The sequence below is a fragment of the Musa acuminata genome, chromosome BXJ1-9 (genome assembly GCF_036884655.1).
Source record: "Musa acuminata AAA Group cultivar baxijiao chromosome BXJ1-9, Cavendish_Baxijiao_AAA, whole genome shotgun sequence".
NCBI classification, from domain to species: Eukaryota; Viridiplantae; Streptophyta; class Magnoliopsida; order Zingiberales; family Musaceae; genus Musa; species Musa acuminata.
In genome coordinates, this window is record NC_088335.1 from 1,012,099 (window position 1) to 1,032,691 (window position 20,593).

The 20,593-nt window shown below is 35.2% G+C and overlaps 1 protein-coding gene across 2 annotated transcripts; it reads right to left on the reverse strand.

The window, feature by feature from the left end:
- Window positions 1-341: 341 nt before the first annotated feature.
- LOC135592301 (calmodulin-binding transcription activator 4-like) lies at window positions 342-19,635 on the reverse strand. 2 transcript variants are annotated; one of them, XM_065081681.1, is made up of 12 exons: window positions 19,345-19,635; window positions 18,623-18,748; window positions 18,414-18,529; window positions 12,720-12,808; window positions 11,237-11,282; window positions 8,407-8,920; window positions 5,319-5,476; window positions 4,481-4,951; window positions 3,348-4,033; window positions 2,499-3,090; window positions 1,341-1,634; window positions 342-682 (listed from the first exon to the last, which is right to left on the reverse strand). In XM_065081681.1, the coding sequence occupies exons 1-12, from the start codon at window positions 19,352-19,354 to the stop codon at window positions 602-604; spliced, it is 3,183 nt and encodes a 1,060-aa protein (XP_064937753.1). In that variant the 5' UTR covers window positions 19,355-19,635; the 3' UTR covers window positions 342-601. The 2 variants fall into 2 exon arrangements, with proteins under 2 accessions (XP_064937753.1, XP_064937754.1); XM_065081682.1 differs by lacking the exons at window positions 18,623-18,748; window positions 19,345-19,635 and adding an exon at window positions 18,603-18,621.
- Window positions 19,636-20,593: the final 958 nt, after the last annotated feature.

Consider the following 20,593-nt stretch of genomic DNA (forward strand, 5'->3'; position numbering starts at 1 on the left):
ATTCATGGTTTTAATCTAATAAGCACAAAGGACTTTGAGATCAATATTTTGCCACCCCCCAATGATTGAGATGCCCCATATCATTAAGCTCATCTTGCAACCATGTCTCCAGATAAGATCAATAGTAGCAACAAATTTTTAGTCCTTAGTAAACATTGAAACTGTCCTTTGTTAAAATAAAGCAGACAGTTAACTCAAAATCTCACCTGACACAAATCACCGAATATGGGGAGCTGAATAGCATAGGGCTATTCTCAGATGCTACAGCAGCAAAATAAGATTCACAACCCTTTCTTCGTCTCTCAATGTTGTCCACAGTAGAGTGACAAAAGAGCCATCTATGATTCATTACAAATAATTTTTCCATTGCATTCAATAGACATACAAGAAAGAACACATTTCCAGATTTCAGTTATATCAGAAGCAGCACCCTAATTGCCTTACAAGCTATTGTGTCATTAATTTATATCTACAACAGTATATATAATTTACATCAAACACTATGTATAAGCTGTTAAATCCCATAAAATTATCGACACAGCAACCATTTAAATTCTCTCAAGCTTCACATCATTTAGTAAGTGCAAGATGTTGATCTGCGTCAATAAATAAAGTCATTGTCTATGGCCTCTAAATCATCTCGAAGTCTTGATGTTGCTTCATCTGAATTGCTAAACTCAGCCTGCAGGTTGTGTAAAAACAACCATCAGAAACATGGCTTGAAATCTACTTAATGCATTACAAAAGATACGGAACTTGAGTAAAAGTTAGCAGGCCACTCTAGGAATGTTACTTGAGATCTATAACAACATTATTTTCTCCATTTTCTTTTGGGGAATGGATTTCTGCTATTTTTTATTCTCTTCCGGTGGACTACACATATCAAACATGTATCATATTCATGTAAGAGACAAGTTCAGTATGCCACAGATTTGTCATATCTACTTTAGAGATTTAGGAAATTTCAAAAAATAAACTCATGCTATCTAATATATACATAAATTTGTAAAGCACTAGAAGACTGAATTAGATATCTTTGTCCTACAGCTCATGTTCCTCCCATTTATCAAACCATAGGTGCAGGAAAGTTATTAGACAAATTTATTCAGTAAAATGAATTTGCAAGAAATCCATTAAGAATAGTACATGCTTTCAAAATGAATGGTTCTTGCAAGATGTGATGCCTTTAGCAGGTATAATAATCATTTCACTTGATCAATGGACAGATTTCATGGGAATTGTACAAACAAATATAAAGTCATTGAATAAAACACCTCTGTTAAATCTAGGCCTTCAATGTATGTCACGTAACTGGTTCCAATCTAGGTTGGTTTTTTTACCTTGGCTTCGTGGTATCGCCCAAGCATGCGGCGGTACTGCTGCCTTGCGTCAGGGGACTCTACCATCGACAGAACCCTTGAAACAGCTTCATCGAGAGCTGCATCCACTTTTTGCTTCCTGAAAATCTTAGTTATGTCTTCTTCTTCCTCATCACGGACCATTTCTGGTTCAGCCCGAAACCCTCGTAAGCCAACTCCTTTCCTACGCCACCGCAATATGACCTTTTCAATGACACTAACTGTCCAAACAAATTCTCTATACTTCTTTCGTACTTGATGGCCTCTTACATGAGCCTGTAAAGTTGATGAAACAAAAGAATGTGAGGGAACTGTAAGCCTTTATTCCATTAAAAGCAATATATATGTATCCAATTTGCTTTCCCAATTAAATTTCAGAGACCTCCCATTTCCTAGTATTGCATTTACAACAGAACGTAAGATGAGGAATGATCTGCTTAAGGACAATCAAACATCAAATTTCAACAGGAAACTGAATTTTAATGCTATATAAAAATCCTTTATTCTAGATATGATACTCAATAATAGAATAGTAATCTATTATAATAAAAAAGAACCTAGGTAAAAGAAAGTAGTAGTCATAGATGTCAAAACTGAGACAATATCCCTATCAGGACGAGATGAGAACAAATTTGTGGGAGATCAGTCTCATCCACTTGAATAACTCAGAATTGATAACTATTAAATAGTATTAAGATTTTTAGGAGTCTTAGTTGTTCCATATATTTCGTGAGTTATTCTTTATTCAGAAAAATTCTTGTGTCAATCAAAATCTCATGTCAGAAATTTTATCAACAAGTAACAAATAGATTTTCAACTTGGTGTCTCTCAATCCACTTCGGGAAGGACTACCAACATGACTACCTTCAGCATCCAGAATTGATTTGCAAATAAAACACGTGTAATAAGATTTTAACAGGCGTCCGAGATATATAATTGTTATTGCAAATTATCATTTAATGTAATTCATAAATAAGCTGGTACAATCTCCAAGTTAATTGTGCCTTTGTACCATGTAAATTTTAATAACACTGGTAATATAAGGAATGCCATTGATGCATGCATGCTTGCACAGAACTACTGAATAACAAACTCTGATGATTATAAACAACAGAGAATAACACATCATATTTAGAGTACCTGTATCTTCACTACATGCTGGCGCAAAGTAAGAAAGTCTTTACGTCCCTTCCAACCTCGGTACTTTTTCTGGATAGATAGAGCTGCTTTATCAAAATGATGATCATGTGAACCATGATAAAGGCGATGACCCTTTGACGCTGCTGAAAGTTCTTGTATGTCTCCTGGGGTCATACCATAATCATCACAACTCCAAGCAGATTTTAGTTGTCTCTTCCTGAACGAATGGGCACGGAAGGCAGCTTGTATGCGAGCAGCAGCTTGAGCTGCATTTCTGACAGCTGCCAAAGAATCTTTTAGAGAAAGTTCATCTTCAGTTCCACCACGTATTTCAACACTTCTCTGAGATATGCTCTCAACAGCTCTTTCTGCTTCCACCTCAGCAGAACCCTTGGATATCTCGCTTTCTTCAATAACGAGAGAAGAGAGATGGCTAGTTAAAGCAACTTCTGAAAGATATCCAGCAAGACCTTTCTGACCTGTAGCAGAGGCTAGGAATCCTGGTGTTTTGCCTAGTGGATCTTGTGTGGTGGGATCAGTGACTAACCCAGCTGATGCACCAGCAGCAAGAAGTGCAGCTACCATTTTCTCTCTGCAAAAGGTAAAAAGAAAGTTCCACCTATATCAGCAACAGAACTTTTAATTCACTAATTAAGATTTAGGCAAATTTTGTATGAAATATAAGGTTTTTGTTATTGGTTCTGCACATTTGCCAGAAAAACAACTGACTTGAGAATATTGAAACCTGCTATATATGGTAACAATATTCTATTGGTCTGAGAGGGGAACCATATAGATCCAAGAATAGGTATGACAATAACAGATGGTTAGATAAACAATTCTACACACCTGCCATAATGTGCAGCCCAATGCAGGGCTGTCCATCCATTTGAATCACGGAAATTTATGCCAACACCAAAATCAAGAATTGGACCTAGACCCCACTCGTATCCAAGACCAGAAATTAAATGTATAATGCCTTGCTCTTGCTTTGACAACAAACAACCTGTTTGTTCATTGCTCTGACGTCTCAATGACAGCCAATTCTGTAGCTTGTCTTTTAATAGTTCTTGCATGATCCAGTCTCTGGTGTCTAGTGAAATATCACAGCCCATTTGGAGTGCCTCAATGATTTGCTGCCAGCGTTCATCTGTTGTATTCACTTTTCTAGAATTCTCAAGTTGAGTTTCGATAGCACCTTTTGCAATTGTTGAACCATCGTATCCACATAACATCATTTGTACTAGTCTAGCAAGGAGCAACAATTCTTCAGAATTTTTTGCTGCATCAGTTGTACATATATCTCCAGAGCTAGAGGTGGTAGGCTTAGTACGAAATTCAAATTCTCGTACTTCACTGCAGGATTCTCTGTTCCCAGATGTGACACATAGGGTGACTTTGCCACTACTATGTTGTGGAGTTTGGCAACGAAGTACACCTTCTTGAACAATTTCAGAAGGAACCTCAATGTCACCAAACATGACTGCCCAGGGAGACTCCAAGGGATTGCAAAGAAAATCTCCAGTAATGATAACCTGCATACCATGTTGTTCTGTCAGCACATAAACATGTATGGTATGTTACTCAAATCACAAAGATAGAAAAACAATGGTTATAGTGATTTGAGAGGGGAAGGGACTAAAGGAGGGAGAACAAGAGAGAAAAGAGGGAGGGAGGGTGGGGGAGGGGCACAGGTATCATTAGTTCATCAGGACTAAATATGAAAATCTTTCCAGCCTGCATAATCTAAAATTCCAATATTTCAAAATCAATATAAATTAATAATTGTAGGGTAGCATGTTAAACTAAAAAATTATAAAACTAAACAGATACTAAGACACCAAAGCATTTCACAATAAACTTACATCTATGCATATATGGCACTTTGTACACATAAAACCAACAAAGAGAATTGTGTGATATCGCATGTATTGTGGTAGCTCAACCTTAAACCAACAAATTCTAAAGTGAGAAAAGCATACCTTGGTGCTCTCATAAGAAAATGCCCATTCTGGAGAAATTTCACGGATGCTGAACCGCTGTTTCTGTGCCACAGTCAAACTTGAATCTGTTCCAAGAGAAGCTCCAAAATGATTATTATCGAACAACATGCTTGAGAATTCTGATGTGTATGTGGTGTTTCCAGGAGTTACAGGAATAGTTCCCATCCAATCAGTGCTATTTTCTTTTCTACTGCTTGCTTCATAAGTAATTTCACCAGAAGTATGGTGGATGTCAGATGCTTTAAGATGTGAAACAGAGGATGGTGATTCGATAGAGTTCTCAGACCCTAACAGAAACCTTCTAGTAGCTGATAGTTGGAGATGCAAGTCACTCTCCAAAATTTCATGACCGTTAGACTGATCTACTGCTTTATAACAATCCAAATTTTCTGATGGTACAAATGAATTTGCAGATATTTTCTCCCTGTCTAAAAAAGGACGAAGTGTATCCTGTAAAACAAACCATATCAGAAGTTGCTCATAAAGAAGTAATGACCAGAAAACCACAAAAGCTTAATTCACAACTCACACAAAAATGTAGAATATTACAGTTACAGACTTAAATTGTGAACCTAGGATGACCGCATGCCATGAACCAGCTCTTCTATTAGTCTTACATGACAACAATAACTATATTTTTTGGTTATAAACTTAACAACTCCTCAAAAACTAGCATGCAATCTGATGTCACAAAAACATTATTTATCACCAAAAAGGAAAAAACTGAAAACAGCGGAAGAAAAGGATATACAACTTGAACCCTCACCAATCCAGGCTGCAGAAAAACAACAGACAACTCAGCTTCAAGTCCACTTACCTTGGGAATGGAAGAATCAAGAATGCCATTTAAAGCCAAGAAATTTGAGTTCCTTCCATGGCGATTTACCCCTGCAGAACTCGAGCTCGATGTCAGTACATCTGTCCATGAGGGAGATTCCAGATATAGTGGTTCACTTTGTTTTGCTCCATGATCACCTGGATGTGTATTATGAGTAATCAATTTAGTTTCAGGTGTTTTAGAAAATAAGAGCAGAAGAGTTTCTTAGAGATATTATTGCATGCCACCATGTCAATAACCAGGCATATGCAATCATTCTGCAAGTACCCGAAAAGTAGTAATTGTTTATACATCTCATGTCAGACTTAAAATAACAAGGCATAAAATATTTAGGAAACCTCTATTGATTCTAACTTTCAATGCATTAGTTTGGGGGTAGACAGTAAAGTTATCAATAATTTTTATGCAACTCAAAAACGAGCAAACAGGGAAACAGAAGTTTTAGCAATTGTTGACGTTATATTAAGAACTAAATGCCCATAAAGCAGAACAATTTACTGAGTGCCTCAAAAGTCTTAGCCAAGTTGCAGAGTTATATGTAATTTTTCGAAGAAAGTTATACATCCTAGTGAGTATTGATGGTAACAATGAATACTGAATTTAAGACCAAAACAATCAGAGAGAGGTCATGCTAATGGACATTTATTTGATAACAACCACAGGTGGTGTTTCATTTCACATAGCATTACATGTTCAGAGCCAATTGAAGCAAATTCAATAATCCTACAACTGTATAATGGCAATTATATTGCAAGATATGTAATTTCATTTCTTTCATAGAATAAACCAACCAGAACTAATACTATTCCAGAAGAACAATTCTAAAATTCATAGCAAGAAATTTGCATCTGTGTAGATTATTTGATGGGGTCAAATATCATTAAGAGGCCACAGGGCAAGCTAACTTTTTGAATGACACAAATCATTATGTATAGGACTAATTGTGCAGAAGCTAAAACTTTAAATTTCATCTTTCATCTTCAGAAGTGTGCAGAACAAAGATGAATTTGAACAAACTGAACCAGTCAGTTAGCAGTGGCCATCTCTTCAAAGAGTTGCCTTCGATATTTATTTCCCACAGCAACTGCAGGGAATTTTTCAGCTAAAGTTGATAGTGCCAGAGAATTTGTCTGCCAAAGATATGGGTTCTAATTGATCTCTATAAATTTATTTTCTTTTTGGTTCCATCACAACAAGCCATGCCACATGTCAAAAAGGCTCAAACACCATCAAGATCCTGTTCTAGAAGTAAGCCAGCATGATCTTTGCAGTTAGAACTCTAGTCTCTTGTCAATCACTGGATGGATGGTGGAGGATTCAGTGCATGATCAGACTTGGTTCAATGTTCTTATGATACAATCAATTACTGATTCAGAACGAATCAGATGAATTTGGCAGATCGTTTATGGAGCTTCAGTGCACACTCAGGAAGGAGCTTTCACAAAATTAAATTAGGTTAATCATAAGTAACTAATGTACTTGGAACTTGGGTTCATCTGTAATTATATTTCAACTAGTACCAAGTAAATTTTTAGTGATGATTGTTGCTTTGTTCTTGGGAGGCCACATTTATAAACAAAATAGTGCATTTTTATATAGTCAACCAGCCAGCTGTGGAATGGACTTCATTAGGCGTTCGAAAAAATAATAGTAGCTTGGTATCCATGATGCTATATATATGGCATCCTGGTGCATTTATGTAGCTCGATCCTTACTAAAGTGTAGATTTTCTGCTTGTTTGCAAGCTGAAACCACCACAGTACCTACCAGCTGGAACAATAAACTAATACCAGTCCAGAAAACAGCCCCAATCATCAATATTTTTGTGCTTCTACAGGCAACAACAGGCTTTCTTTGGTGGCAAATCCCCTTTAAACAGCCAATTCAAATTATTTTATCCTCTGTATTTGTTAGCTAAAACCAATTAAAGATAACTATCTCACAAGTCAGCCACCAGTTCTCTTTTGTTTAGGTTCCCTAATTAGCCCCACTAATAACACCATTAAATAAAAAACCTACAAAGAACCAGAAAAACAGATAAACGTAAATCTAAAACCAATATGACATAAACCGATGGCTTATATTTGGCCCCTGCCAAACTCAAGTCAGACCAACCATAGATCTTCGTGAGTTTATTTTGACCTATTATGACCTTGGTTGGCCCTTGTTTGGTTGGACTAACAATGTAAAGGCTTGCACAACTCCTACGCACCTATCAAGATTAATTCTAAGCCAAAATGGAAGACGTTATCAAAAACATATAAAGCTATCGGTGTGGAGTTTTTGAAAAGACTTGTAAGGTTTTGTCAATCGGTCATAGTCATGGAGTAAAAGTTCCCATTAAATCAGTACATATCAACCAATTTTTGCCAGTCGAATGAATCACCAATGATGAACCAGACAGCTCAATTACACTAAGTATATTATTTTTATATTATAGTGATACCAAACGGTACCAATCAATATTTACTGGCCTAACAAAGTCCTACTAATGAAACATATTGCTAGATAATGATTGGTTTTATTATTTTTAAGTGACACCCAGCAATAAATGTTGGTGCACTGCTTGGTATCTCAATATTGTACCTATCCAACACGTTTCAGAATTGCTGTCAGACCAATGTTATGATAAGTAGAATCTGATATTATAAAAAGATGGCCCAACACCCAAGGCTCTCGCCAATGCAGGAGTTGGAGAGGAACAATGGATGCAGCCTTACCTCTGCAAGTCGCTACTATGGAATCTACATTTGCGTTACTTTTCACAATTTCCTTATCATAGCTTAGTACCAAGAAGTATTTGAACATGAAAGGAAAAACACTTGAAAACATACAACTAAATTTGTTTACACCATGAGGAGAAATTATGTGCTCAAGAATATTCCTGCTGGGAGAAAAGCAAACTCATTAGAATTGGATATATATATTTGTTCTTCAGAACTGAGCATTTCAAGTAACATAAAACCATTTAGTAGGAACAAAAGGATAATCTGCAGCACTGAAACTACTTCACAACATATTAAAATATGTGAAGGACATCCAACAATTGATTGATAAATAAAAGTACCTAAAACTTTTGGCAGTTGGGTAGTGGCATAACTTTGCTGCTTTTCAGCTTCATTAATTTCGCCATGTCCTCTTAACTCTAATCCTTGGAGAAGATTTTCATGTGCCTGAGAAAACTCTGTTTGTTCATAATGTAAATGTCCTAAGCCTAGTGTACTCTCATTCTGTGTAGAGTATGCAGGCAGTACTTCTCGAAAGTAAATGGAGTCATCATCATCATCATCATCCAAACTCAACTGTGCTGCAAGATTCCGTAATGCTTGGTTGACCTCGGGCTGTGGTTTTTTGTCAGGGTTTTCTAATCTATCCAATAGATTGTTGCGGTTTGCTTCAAAGTTCTCTAAGACAAACTTGGAGCTAACTTCTTCTGTTGATCCTGGACTGTAATACGGTTCATTTAATTCAGTAGTTCCAGAATTAATGCCTTTATCGGCATTAATAATACTAGTGGTTTGATTCAAGTTTGAACAAGATTCTGTTGAAAAGTTTGAGATTGATCCAGAAACATATCTTCCCTGAATGACACAAGTAAACAACGATTCAGCACTCATTTTTATGGTGAAAAAATCGAAATCAACAACCATATCAAAGTTATTGACTTTCAAATTACTTTGTGTGAAAGGAAGATATAACAGTATAACCAAGAGTCAAAGAGAATATTCAAAGTGGAACTTATAAAATTGAAACAAGCAATTTTAAGACGCCTGTAGAAAGAATCCAATGACACAAGGCCAGCCTAGTCATGTAGTTCAGTAAAAGAACTCTGCATGACTTTCACTTGGACATGGAGATTTATCAAAATAAATGAGTCATGTTTGTTTTTGGAGATATCTGTACTGAGGGTAAAGTAACACGGACTACAAAAGATGGGCCATTATCTACTTCAAGAGAAATCCCTTAATGGCTAGAGTAAAAACAATTGTCCTGGAGATGGGTGCAAAGCCCTTGCAGCTACCATGAGTCTTTATAACCATTATTGTCATCATCGTTATCTTTATGCTGATAAGACTCCTAGCGGAGGCAAGTTTAACTAATAGAGTGATTTACATAAAATCTGATATGCTAGTTGGCAGACAGAAAAATTTATCTTATTCAATACACTATAAGTTCATGAAAATTTCCTAAATCAACAGAGCATCTAGAATAAGGGAGATGTGAGCACATACAAAAGGAAAGTTTTAAAATTGCTGATGATTACAATCATCTGCTTATATTGATATAATATCATTGGTTGTAGATGGGACAACAATGCAGGAAAAAAAAATTTGCATTCCTTTTAAATTATGAAATATACATTTAAAAAGTATGCACAGTTTTCAAGTATTGGGTTCATGGTGCAGTATATTATCTTAATCCCATATATTAATATCAGTTTAACCTGGCCATATAATCGGAATTTTCGCTAGCTCTCCACGATGTGATATACGGACTTGAGCTACAAAGTGACAAGACAACTGATACTATAATGGAGGTATATCATGTTACTTCATTTAATTATGTTTGTCCCCATGGCATGTCAGGCCATGGCAAGCATATTTTGTATCTTTTTAAAATATCATATCTTGGATTTTGTGTTCACACATAAAATTTATTTAAAAGCCAAACAAAGTTTTGCAAACAAATCTTAAATGTCTTTTCTCATCATCATATCTTTGAATTTTGAGTTCACATATAAAATTTATTTGAAGATCATATGGAGTTTCCAATTTGTCTCTTGTTGATTTTGGAGGTTAAGCCTACCTCGTTGTGTGCATTTCATCAACCGCAGTCTTGATGTTAAAACCCTCTGTACGGACCCTAAAAAATTCTTCTAAACTGAGCCTCAGATATCCTTTACTGGAAGTCTTACATTGTATCTGAGATTGTATCACAAGAATCATAAGGTAATGCTTGCTAGTAGATGAACATAAAAACTCGCAACCTTGTTGTACTTGGCTAACCAAAATTTAACCAATAGTGTCATAGTTCTGTACATACTCCTTAAAACAACCCCTTATATTAGTGTATGCTTCATACTAGCTTTACAATATCCAATTCTAATTATGTTTCTTCTACAAGGGTCCATATGGTTCTAAAGGAAAACGGAAGAAAAGGGATTTCGATGAGACAAAATGATACAATAAATACAAAAATACAATTTGTATGTATAGCAAGAGAAGGAACGGAGAACAATTTTTTTTCATTTCGTTTTCAAGTTTTGAATGCAAGAAAAAAATAGTTGCTTTCTTTTTGGATAATTACAATAAAAAATAAGCAGAAAGAACGATTAAGAGAAATCTTTTCTTTTCTTTTCTGAGAAAAAAAATCTGAGAAACAGAAAGGAAAATTTTCCTAGGGATATTTTGGTTATAGTGACAATCAAACTTCAAAAAATAGGTTTTTATAGGGAAAACCATATTCCATTAGTTTCTCTGCAACTAACATGCACTAACATCAGGTATTCAAGACTTGATTGAGCTTAGTAGCGAACGTTATTTCTGGTTGGATTGCTTGTTGACTAGTAGATTACAGCAAAATGAATGGGAGTTTATATGAAAATGGAGGATTTCTAGTGATTAATGAAGCCATACAAGAGAATATCGACATGCAAGTTTGGAACCACATCATTTCAACTCATAAATAGCCATCAGCTGATCCTTTCTACTTGTATGGTTGTATTAAAACAATTTGTAAATGCTAGTAATATGAAAAGTGCTCGTTTCCTAGTTATGTGCTATCTCCTTTTCCTTCTAGTCTTTGCATCATATTTTTGCTTTTCGTTCCCGAAAAGCACATATGGTTCTACCTTCTTTTGTAAAAGCCAACATGTTTGAAAAGAGTCAGTGACAAACCTCAGCTACCTCTCTGTAGTGAACAAGAACAATATGTCCATATGCCCTGAAAAGAGATGTCAAATTACTTTACTGATGCATATACCATAAAAGTATTCAGGTCAATAATTAGCAGAACACATTTATAAAGATCTATAGAAAGCTTAATATTGTTTCTTCTAGAAAACCATAGCATAGTATCATGTCATGCAGAGGAAAATTACTTATATCATTTGACAGGTACAAAAAGTGAAATAGGACAGATTCCCTGCAGAACAGTGAATTTTGTTAACTGGAGCACCTAAGTGAAAATCAGTAACTTTAAACTCATAAAAATGGTGATTGCATCTTTTAATTAGGAGTTCAATTAATATTCCTAAGTGAAAATTCTCACTTTTAAAGACGTTCATGTGGTGCCAAAGAAAGGAAATGAAAACAATGGTAAATTGATAGTCAAGAATAATATAGTTAAAATGGAGTTATCCCACTAAGAAATTATAACTACTTGCAAAGTTCTTCATGCCAGAAGTGATTCAAAAACTAGAAGCAAAACAACACATCAAAATTATAAATTATAATGAGCGGATCGGAAAATATCTCAAGGTCTTGAACCTTGTTATTTCTAACGCATGAATTTCATGACACAAATGGCTTTTCGTAATCGTCATTCTTGCAGGGTTTAAAATTCAGCTAGAGCTATCCAGCCACCTTAGATCCTTGATTTTGGCATGGATTATGGCTTAAAAGGGCAGCCCAAATCTAAAATACATGTGCATGTATATGGGTCCAACTAATACAAGATATGATATAAAATAATTAAATATGTTTAAATATTTTTAACTTAAAACTAATCAAATATAATATTAAGAATTATATAAAAATATTTCCAAGATAGTTACTTCACAACTAAAATAAAAGGTACTATTTAGTATTTGATTTTGATAACTAATTTATATATTTGTTCACTTCTCTTTTTCCTTTATCTTCTTTGCATCTTCTACTTCTCCCCCCTCTGGGTAAGTCATAAGATTGTTCCCAAAGCCTCTTGCTTTTCATCACTCGCCTCTCCAACCCTTCTTCTCTATCTCCCAGCAATAATGGCATAGTAACATTGATGGAAATAGCAGATTGGTGGGAACTGACTAATTCAAATCTGCATCAGCTAAGTCAAACACATACATGATACCAACAACAAGTCATGTTGCATTGACATAAAGTATGGTGGGCACAAATGCCGACTCAGAGCAACTTTCTATTTAACTATGAAAACCAAGTTCATTCAAGTTGCCCAGATAAAAAGTAGCAATTCGAAGAAGATTACTACCCAATTCGGTGTCCAAGAATCATGATTTTGTAATGCTATTGAATGGAGGCATAATCCTGAATTCAATCAAAGAGTTACAGTTGTAATTTTCAGAACTGTAACTGCAATAAAATATCTCATGAATGAAAATTTAACAAAATCGTTAAGTGATTCATGCTGATCTACAAAATGCAAACTTACGGATCCAGCATCCAAAAAATACGCCTCTGGAAATAAGGATTTTGCTCCCCATGGGCATAATAACAACTCAAAGCATCAACATTCCCAACCTGCACGGGATGAATGCAAAAGGACCACAACATGGAAATAAGATAAAGTAAAATTAGGAGAAAAGGATTAATGGTCAAGTTTCATTAGCAAACCAAAAAAAGAATTGACTGATTAATTTCATTAACAAACTTAGAAAGGTATATATTCAGGTCAGGAGAAATATACATGTTTTAAGAGTAGTATAAGTGTTAGGTTTATAAAAACATTATACTGTTACCAGCAGCATGGATTTCAATCTCAATACGAGTAATCATACTGGTCCTCTACTGGGCCAGTATAGGCACAAATATTGTGTTATATTGACCTATACAGGTCAATACTTAATAAAAACAAGGCATAATGTCCCAACCATTCAGATCATTGAGCTTTATTTAGGGTAATATCACTAATCAAATGGTATCTCTTTTGTGCTATGTCTAATAATTTTTTGTTATTTATCCGTGTACCACTTCTAGCATGACTATTCCTGACTGGCTTACCTTGTTTATAGGCCACATGAAAAGAAGACCAATACATAACATTGTTAGATGAGTAAGCGACTATGATTATTTGTATGAGAAGTAGAGGGAGATACTAAGAAAATTTTACTTTAAAAAAATTGATTACTCTTAAACAGTTAATGACATTGCACTTAATAGAACTGTTAATGGTGGGAAAAGATCCATGTAATCATCCCTAAAGGGTTGGGTCACTATATCTTGTTATTGTGTACCCACTTATAGTGGCCCATATAACGTAGTATACTAGACTCAGATCAACTCTATTTACATAAGAGAAGTTAACATATGTGAACAACATGGAGTAGTACGGATGGAGGGTAAAATAATGAGAAACTATTTTAGATGATATCAACATGACCAGAGGAGAGCTGAATACACACATACCATTTTAAATGATTTTTTCTCATTTTATCCTAATGTTTACATCACATTATTTACGAATGTAAACATTTCTTATACTATATTCTCTAGTAATTATTTTTACCATTTTGTTTCAGTCATGCTAACCTTTTATGCACTTTGTTTCTTAATCCATGAAGCACGCTTAGCCCTACAACTATCTTATAAAATAGCCCTTGTAATCTTAAGGGAAAATGATGATCACACATCTCTGGATACATCTTTACCTTAATCATCTCACCAAAAGGTCATTCATAATATGTTCTCAATCTTCTAGTCCTATTGAATGTTCAAAGATACCTAGAACCAAGGAATGTCATTTCGGCAGAGTCAATACGGTATGGGTGGTACATACCGATCCGACGGGCAACCAAGATGTAGACCGCCCTATACTAGGCAGTTTGAATTGGGGGGGGGGGGGGGAGGAGGGGAAGGGGTGTTATCGGGTGATACACCCCCTCGTATCAGGCCATACGTCTGAAATTGAACTGTTACCGACCTGTACCAGTCGATCGATAATGATTGAATTTCGACCGACGGATCTGATTTAATTAATTCAAATGGTCAATTTGACCATTGGCAGCATTTGAATAGGTTTTAAAGCCCATTCCTCCCCTCTCTTTCAACTTCTTTTCACTCTTACACTCTCTCTAACTCATTCACACTCAAATCTCTCTCTCTCCCCCTCTTTCTCACAATTTCTAAATCTTCAACTCAAGCGAAGCTGCAATTTATTAATTAGAGGCTCATTTGGGACGTCTAAGGCATTGTAACACGTCATTTAGAGGAGGATTACTCCAATCATAATGTATGCATTCTCTTTCTAGTTTTTTGTTAATTTATGACATAATTAGATCTATTATATGTAGTTAATGCCTATTAGGGTCATTGATATGTTTATAATAGTAAAAGAAAGCTAACTAGGCAATAATACAATTTTTTAATATAGTGATTAATGGATTTAAAGCGGATTGCATTGAAATTAGACCCATATTGGGTCAATTCTTTGTAGTTAATGCCTATTAGGATGATTGGCATGTTTATATTGGTAAAAGAGGATTAATTAGGGAATAATATAATTTTTAATGTCATGATTAGTGGATTTAATACGAATTTCATCGAAATTAGACCCATATTGGGTCAATTTTATGTAGGTGATTAACATGTTTATTGTGATAAAAGAGTAGCATCTTATGCAAACCATCTAAGATTCAAATCATGCAGCTCAAGGAGGTAGTTATCACATTTATACATGAAAGGGGAAGGAGAAGGCAGTTGATGATTTTGAGTAGATGCGACAAAACCTATACAACGTAAACACAACGAAGCTCGTCGTATTCTCAGCCATCATATTATGGAGGATCTTATGGCTAACAACAGTATGATGATAGTTGGTCATTCTTTTCTAAGGTTTATCGGTCTTCTGATACGGAGTAGAAGATCAGTAGGAAAGTAGAAGTTGCGGCATTTTTCAACTTCCACACCAATACATGCCACAGTCATGCTTGCCCTAAGAATCGCTTTGCACATGTGTGGTTCAAGACGATCAGGCTATAACTGTCACCACATTGATGCACCAATGGTATACGGTCTATCAATATACCATGTGGTGAGAGAAATTTTAAGATTGAGTCCGACAAACATACTATGTTGATATACAAATATATAGGATTGATGACCTCAAACCACTACTTGTGGAGTCCCACTATTTATTTTGGTGGTAGAACCAGGTATATCTATCGACCAATCCATTTATTACTTGATTCATTTGAATCTTAACGTTTCAACTCATAATCTAACAATTCAAGTTATATATTTATAGATAATTCAATATCAACATAATAACGATTCGAAACATATCGCAAAGCTACTCCTCAAAGCTCAAAAATAAATAAATTTGTTATCCCTTCCTAATTTAGAATATTTTATATGAAATTAAACTAAACTTGCATTTAGTTCTAATTTAAAAATCAAATTTATACTTTTATTATTATTCAGATATTTTTTGAATTTTTTTAGAGATTTTTTAGGACTGTCAGCATGCCCCAACATACCAACACACGATCTGCTGGTACAGAGCAGTACATGTCGTACCACCGACCGATCGACACCATCGATCGACACAAAAAGTTAAACCTTGCCTAGAACTCTATGGATTTCTTGTCTAACCATCTTAACTATATATTCTTTTTTAGACATTGCTAAAGTTGCTATATATATATATGTATGTATATATACATACATACATGTATGTATATATACATACATACATATATATATATACATATATATAGCCTAGAAAAATTAGTAAAATTTCGTAGATGCTCTACTTCGCACATGATTTCAGAGATACCCATTTATATTTGACAAACTTCCATGAATGCCTTTCAAAATATTACAAACGGCCTCTGAAGTTGAAAAAAATTCAAGAATACCATTTCAGTTTGAAATTTTGTATGGTTATGTACTTATAAATGGAAAAACTAGCTATATATGATATTTTATTAACTTCAAAGGGTTATTTGTGATATTTGCTATTTTGGAGGGTCTGTACACAAAACATATTTTGATAAGTAAATTTGGAACTACATATAATTTTAACATTTGTCTCTATAGTGTGTTTAGAATTAAAATATAACACTATATTTTAATGTAAACAGAAACTCTCCTATATAATTTTAACACTAATTATATGTCATTTATCACATCAATAGAACTGCTAGATTTGTTTTCTTCATTAAAACCCAACACAAAGGATCTCTAGTAACTTTATTATAGGCTTTTCTAAATCAATAAAAGTCATGTGTAATCGTTTCTTACTCTTTTTATTTTGTATAAATTATACCAATTAAATAGCCCCTGTAGTTGAATTTCAAAATACAAAACCAAACTAATTTTTGAAACTGAACATTTTAAACCATATTTTTTGTTCAGTCACTCTACCAAAGCTGCATAGTTTGACATATACCCTAATTCCTCTGAAATTTGAGCAAAATGAATACCCTTTTTCCTATATATTAGCACCAAAAAGGCTTCTCCATTCATCAAGCATTTTCCACTATTAATATTAATTTAATAAACTAGGTAACTATACTGCTCTTGGTTCATAAACATTTAAAGCTCAATAAAAATATCATCAGGTCTAATGCTCTTATCAATTTTCACACTCTTCAAAGCTTTTTTTTTCTCTCACTTGCTCTAATTCCATAGACAAATCTGTGGTTTCTGATCTTATCACTATTTTCTATTTCCAAAGCTAAATTATCTACAGAAAGTTTAAGTTAACAACTCCATCTTTCCCTAGTCTCAATTTCATTGACATTGATCTTCATGTTTATACACCTAATATAATCTAAATGTCCTTTCCCTAGTTTTAGTAAGCCAATTAGTGTCCTTCCAAAATCCAGTACTAGTTTGCAAAAGAAACTATTGTATTTAATCATACTTACAGTTTTCTTACCTCCTTTTTGCAACTATATATCTTTTAGAGATCTCCTTATTTCTGTAACTCTGCCCATTTCTCCCTCTTCTTCTTATTCCTCATCCTCTTTCTTTTTCATTCCAAATATGATGACCTAGGTCACATGATAAAATCACGACTATCATAGATAACCATCATGACTTTTATCATGTTATTTTGGGTCCACTCCATGCGTTAGACATGTCATGAACAATCAGATATGGACATGAACATGCAAAACAGGCCCTTCATGACTCAATTACCACAAATTAGCTTAGTCTGCTAGATCAAATCCCATAATTCGGATATACTTTACCAATGATTTATAACAGGCCCATCATGATTTGATACAACAAATTAGCTAGTTTGCTAGACCAAATACCACAACTCCAATATGTTCTACAAACGAAAAACCACCCACCAAGATATGTGTCAGTTTGGGGGGTACCTCTGTTATGCGAGCATTCCACCACCTATCCTACAACCATCGTAATCCTTAAAAACTCAAAGGCCCTCCGGAATTTAACCCAGGAGCTGAATTATAGCCCATTGTAGAATTATTCCATAGGGTTAACTCCTAAATCTTGTTCTATAAAAACAAAGAAGAAAAATATCCATTTGTAACCATTCATGCTAGTCATATAACTTCAAATTGAATGCTTGTGATCTTAAAGATCCCACGCTACCTATGGTAATATGATAGTTTACCCTTTGTAATACAGAACACCCTATCCAAGTTGGGTTGTTATACTCCCTCTTCAATAGACACTTCTAAAACTTGAACATTAGGCTATATATAGAAATATGACAACTAATGAAGATAGTTATAATATCTTTTGCATTATAAGTGCATCTCAAGTAGCACTGATTTTGCTACCAACATGATTACTAAACTAAAACACCAAAAGAAACCCAAAATATGGAATGTTGGTTTTGGCGTATGATTCTCAGCTTAAAAGTTACTAAAATGGAAACACCGGATAGGCTATAAATGTTGGCACAATAAAATGTTCATATTGAAGCATTAAGCAGTCCATAAGCCTACAAAGCACAAAGCACAGGTCTTTCTAACTAGAGGATGAAGTACCAGGTTGTCCAATTCTGATGGTAATGATTGTCAAATAACCTAGTCCAATCAAGAACCAGATTGATCGATTGATTTGCACAAAAGATGAGTATCAGATATGAACCAGATTGATCGATTGATTTGCACAAAAGACGAGTATCAGATATTTTCTAACAAACCTTCAGCCGCTCATGTGCTTCCCCAATAGTTCTTCCGTCCTTCTTCTTCCGCCACATATAGCCATCCTTACGGAAAAATCGAAGTACCTTACGATTGAAAAGAAACAAAGAGCCACCTGTTGAGAAAACAGAATGGCATCAGATGAAAGCATAGAAAATCTAATAAAAAAAACACAACTTGAGAAGTACTATAAGAAGTATCATGTTACTAGGTGGCAGATGAGGTGGCTCTGGAGTGAGAGGAAATTGCTTATAATTTTGTAAGATGAAGAAAACTTCCGAAGGCTTCAGCCAACGTTTCTGAGCTTCTTGGCAGAGCACATTAATATCAAAACCTGTAATAAGACAAACTATTATCTAACAGGTTTACTAGCAAAAGAAATGGACACTCATCCAATTCGAGTAACACCAGCAGTAGGCGAACGAAGGTGAACAAGAGGTCAGTGCTTCACGCTGATGCTAGCTTAACTATTCAATTAACGTTTTCAATGCAATCAACGAACGCCGTATTTAAGTAAGTCAATTCCACGCTTCGACAAATCAATATACACAGAGGTGCCCGATTGAAAAGCAACTTCCACTTGACAGTAGAAAGAAACAATGAATAACAACGCGCGATCCCAATCCTCAAAGCACAAACTTTGCTCTGAAAAGCGAAAAGAAAAACAACAACAACACAGGATGATGCAAGTCCTTCATAAAGGTTCTTCAAAAATCTCATATTTTCGATTCCAGACCAGAAACATAAAGCAAACAAATTACTTTAGCTATTCATCCCCTCAAATATTTCTTCACAATTCGCCCTCGAAAAAAATTGGGTACCAGACCAGAACCGATCCGACGTCAACAAGCAGAAAAAGACAAACCCAAGAAGACTAAGAAAAGAGAAACTTCAGTCTAACTAAGAGGAAGGCATGGATCCTCTTCGTACCGTGCTGCATCGCCTCCGGGCCAAGGGATCAGCTCCGACGACGCTAGCAGCCGGCGGACGCAGCTCCGATGGAGCGAAGAGGGAGAGGATAAGGGGAGCGAAATCAAAACCTAGATATCGAGAGGAAACCGGGAGGGGGCGCGAACAGAGATGGTGAGAAAGAAGTGATGGGATTTGGGGTCTGATCGATTCACCGGGAGGAGGAGGAGGAGGAGGACGGGGTGAGGGAACCAAAAGGAAACAGGTGATGGAGGAGGAGGAAGAGGAGGAGGAGGTGAAAAAACACAAGGTCAATTTAAAATGAAAAAGACGGGAGACTGACGCACGGAGGCAAAAGTCAAGATGGCTCTCTCAAGCGGAGCGGCGCATAGAGAGTTGCTTTTAAGAACAATGGATTAGCTGTAATGTCATGTCACACTGTAACAAATGTGTAGATCTAAAGATGGTGGTGGGTGGGCTCAGGTGTTGGCCTATCTAAATCTTTAATCGATCGTTTGGTCGATCGATAACGGGCGTACATGCATGATTTTATCCGTTTCTAAAGGAAAAGAGATATGTTCCGAGTTAAGTGAGACCCGACGAACTTATGAACCCTTGATTACTATACTCCTCAATTAATATTAAACTAAATAATTTTATCAAATCATTATCCTACTTTGGAGATAATAATCACGTCAAAAAAATATATTTTCTTAGGAAAATATAATTTGGCCAAAATATTATTTTTTCCTTTTTTTTAGAAAAACATGTTTTTCCTTAAATTAAGTTTGCATAAATCACTTTTCTCATCAAAAAAATCTTTTTCGTCCTTTAAATTTGAAATATCAATTTATGTAACATCTCATTAGTCTCACATCGGAAGTAGTTAATATGTATGATTAACTTATAAGAGCCTGATGAGTGTATTATGTTAATTTCTGCTTAAACATTTTGGTTCGCGGTTGAAGGATCAAAATGGAGTTATTGACCAGTTAACTCATCATACTCGTATCGTGATAATATCAATAATAACAATAAAACAGGAAGACTGATGCCACATGCAATGGAATCTCTTTATATGAATATGTGAATTCAAATGATTAAAAAAATAATTTTTTTTTTTTATGAAAGTAAATAACGGAGACAGGAGGATATGATCTCAACACCTTATTATCGACGGTAATCGTTCCTAAAATATGTTAAAGGTGATGTCCACCGACGCTCCTCGATCCCCCACTCGACACCAACGAAAGGAGATCGAGTTAACACT

What these genes read in the sequence shown, in the direction of transcription:
- LOC135592301 (XM_065081681.1), bottom strand. An exon ending in AAGCACATGAGCGGCTGAAG is followed by an intron (nt 12,809 to 18,413) that starts GTTTGTTAGAAA and finishes CATCCCGTGCAG; the next exon opens with GTTGGGAATGTTGATGCTTT. An exon ending in TTTCTTATGAGAGCACCAAG is followed by an intron (nt 4,034 to 4,480) that starts GTATGCTTTTCT and finishes CATGGTATGCAG; the next exon opens with GTTATCATTACTGGAGATTT.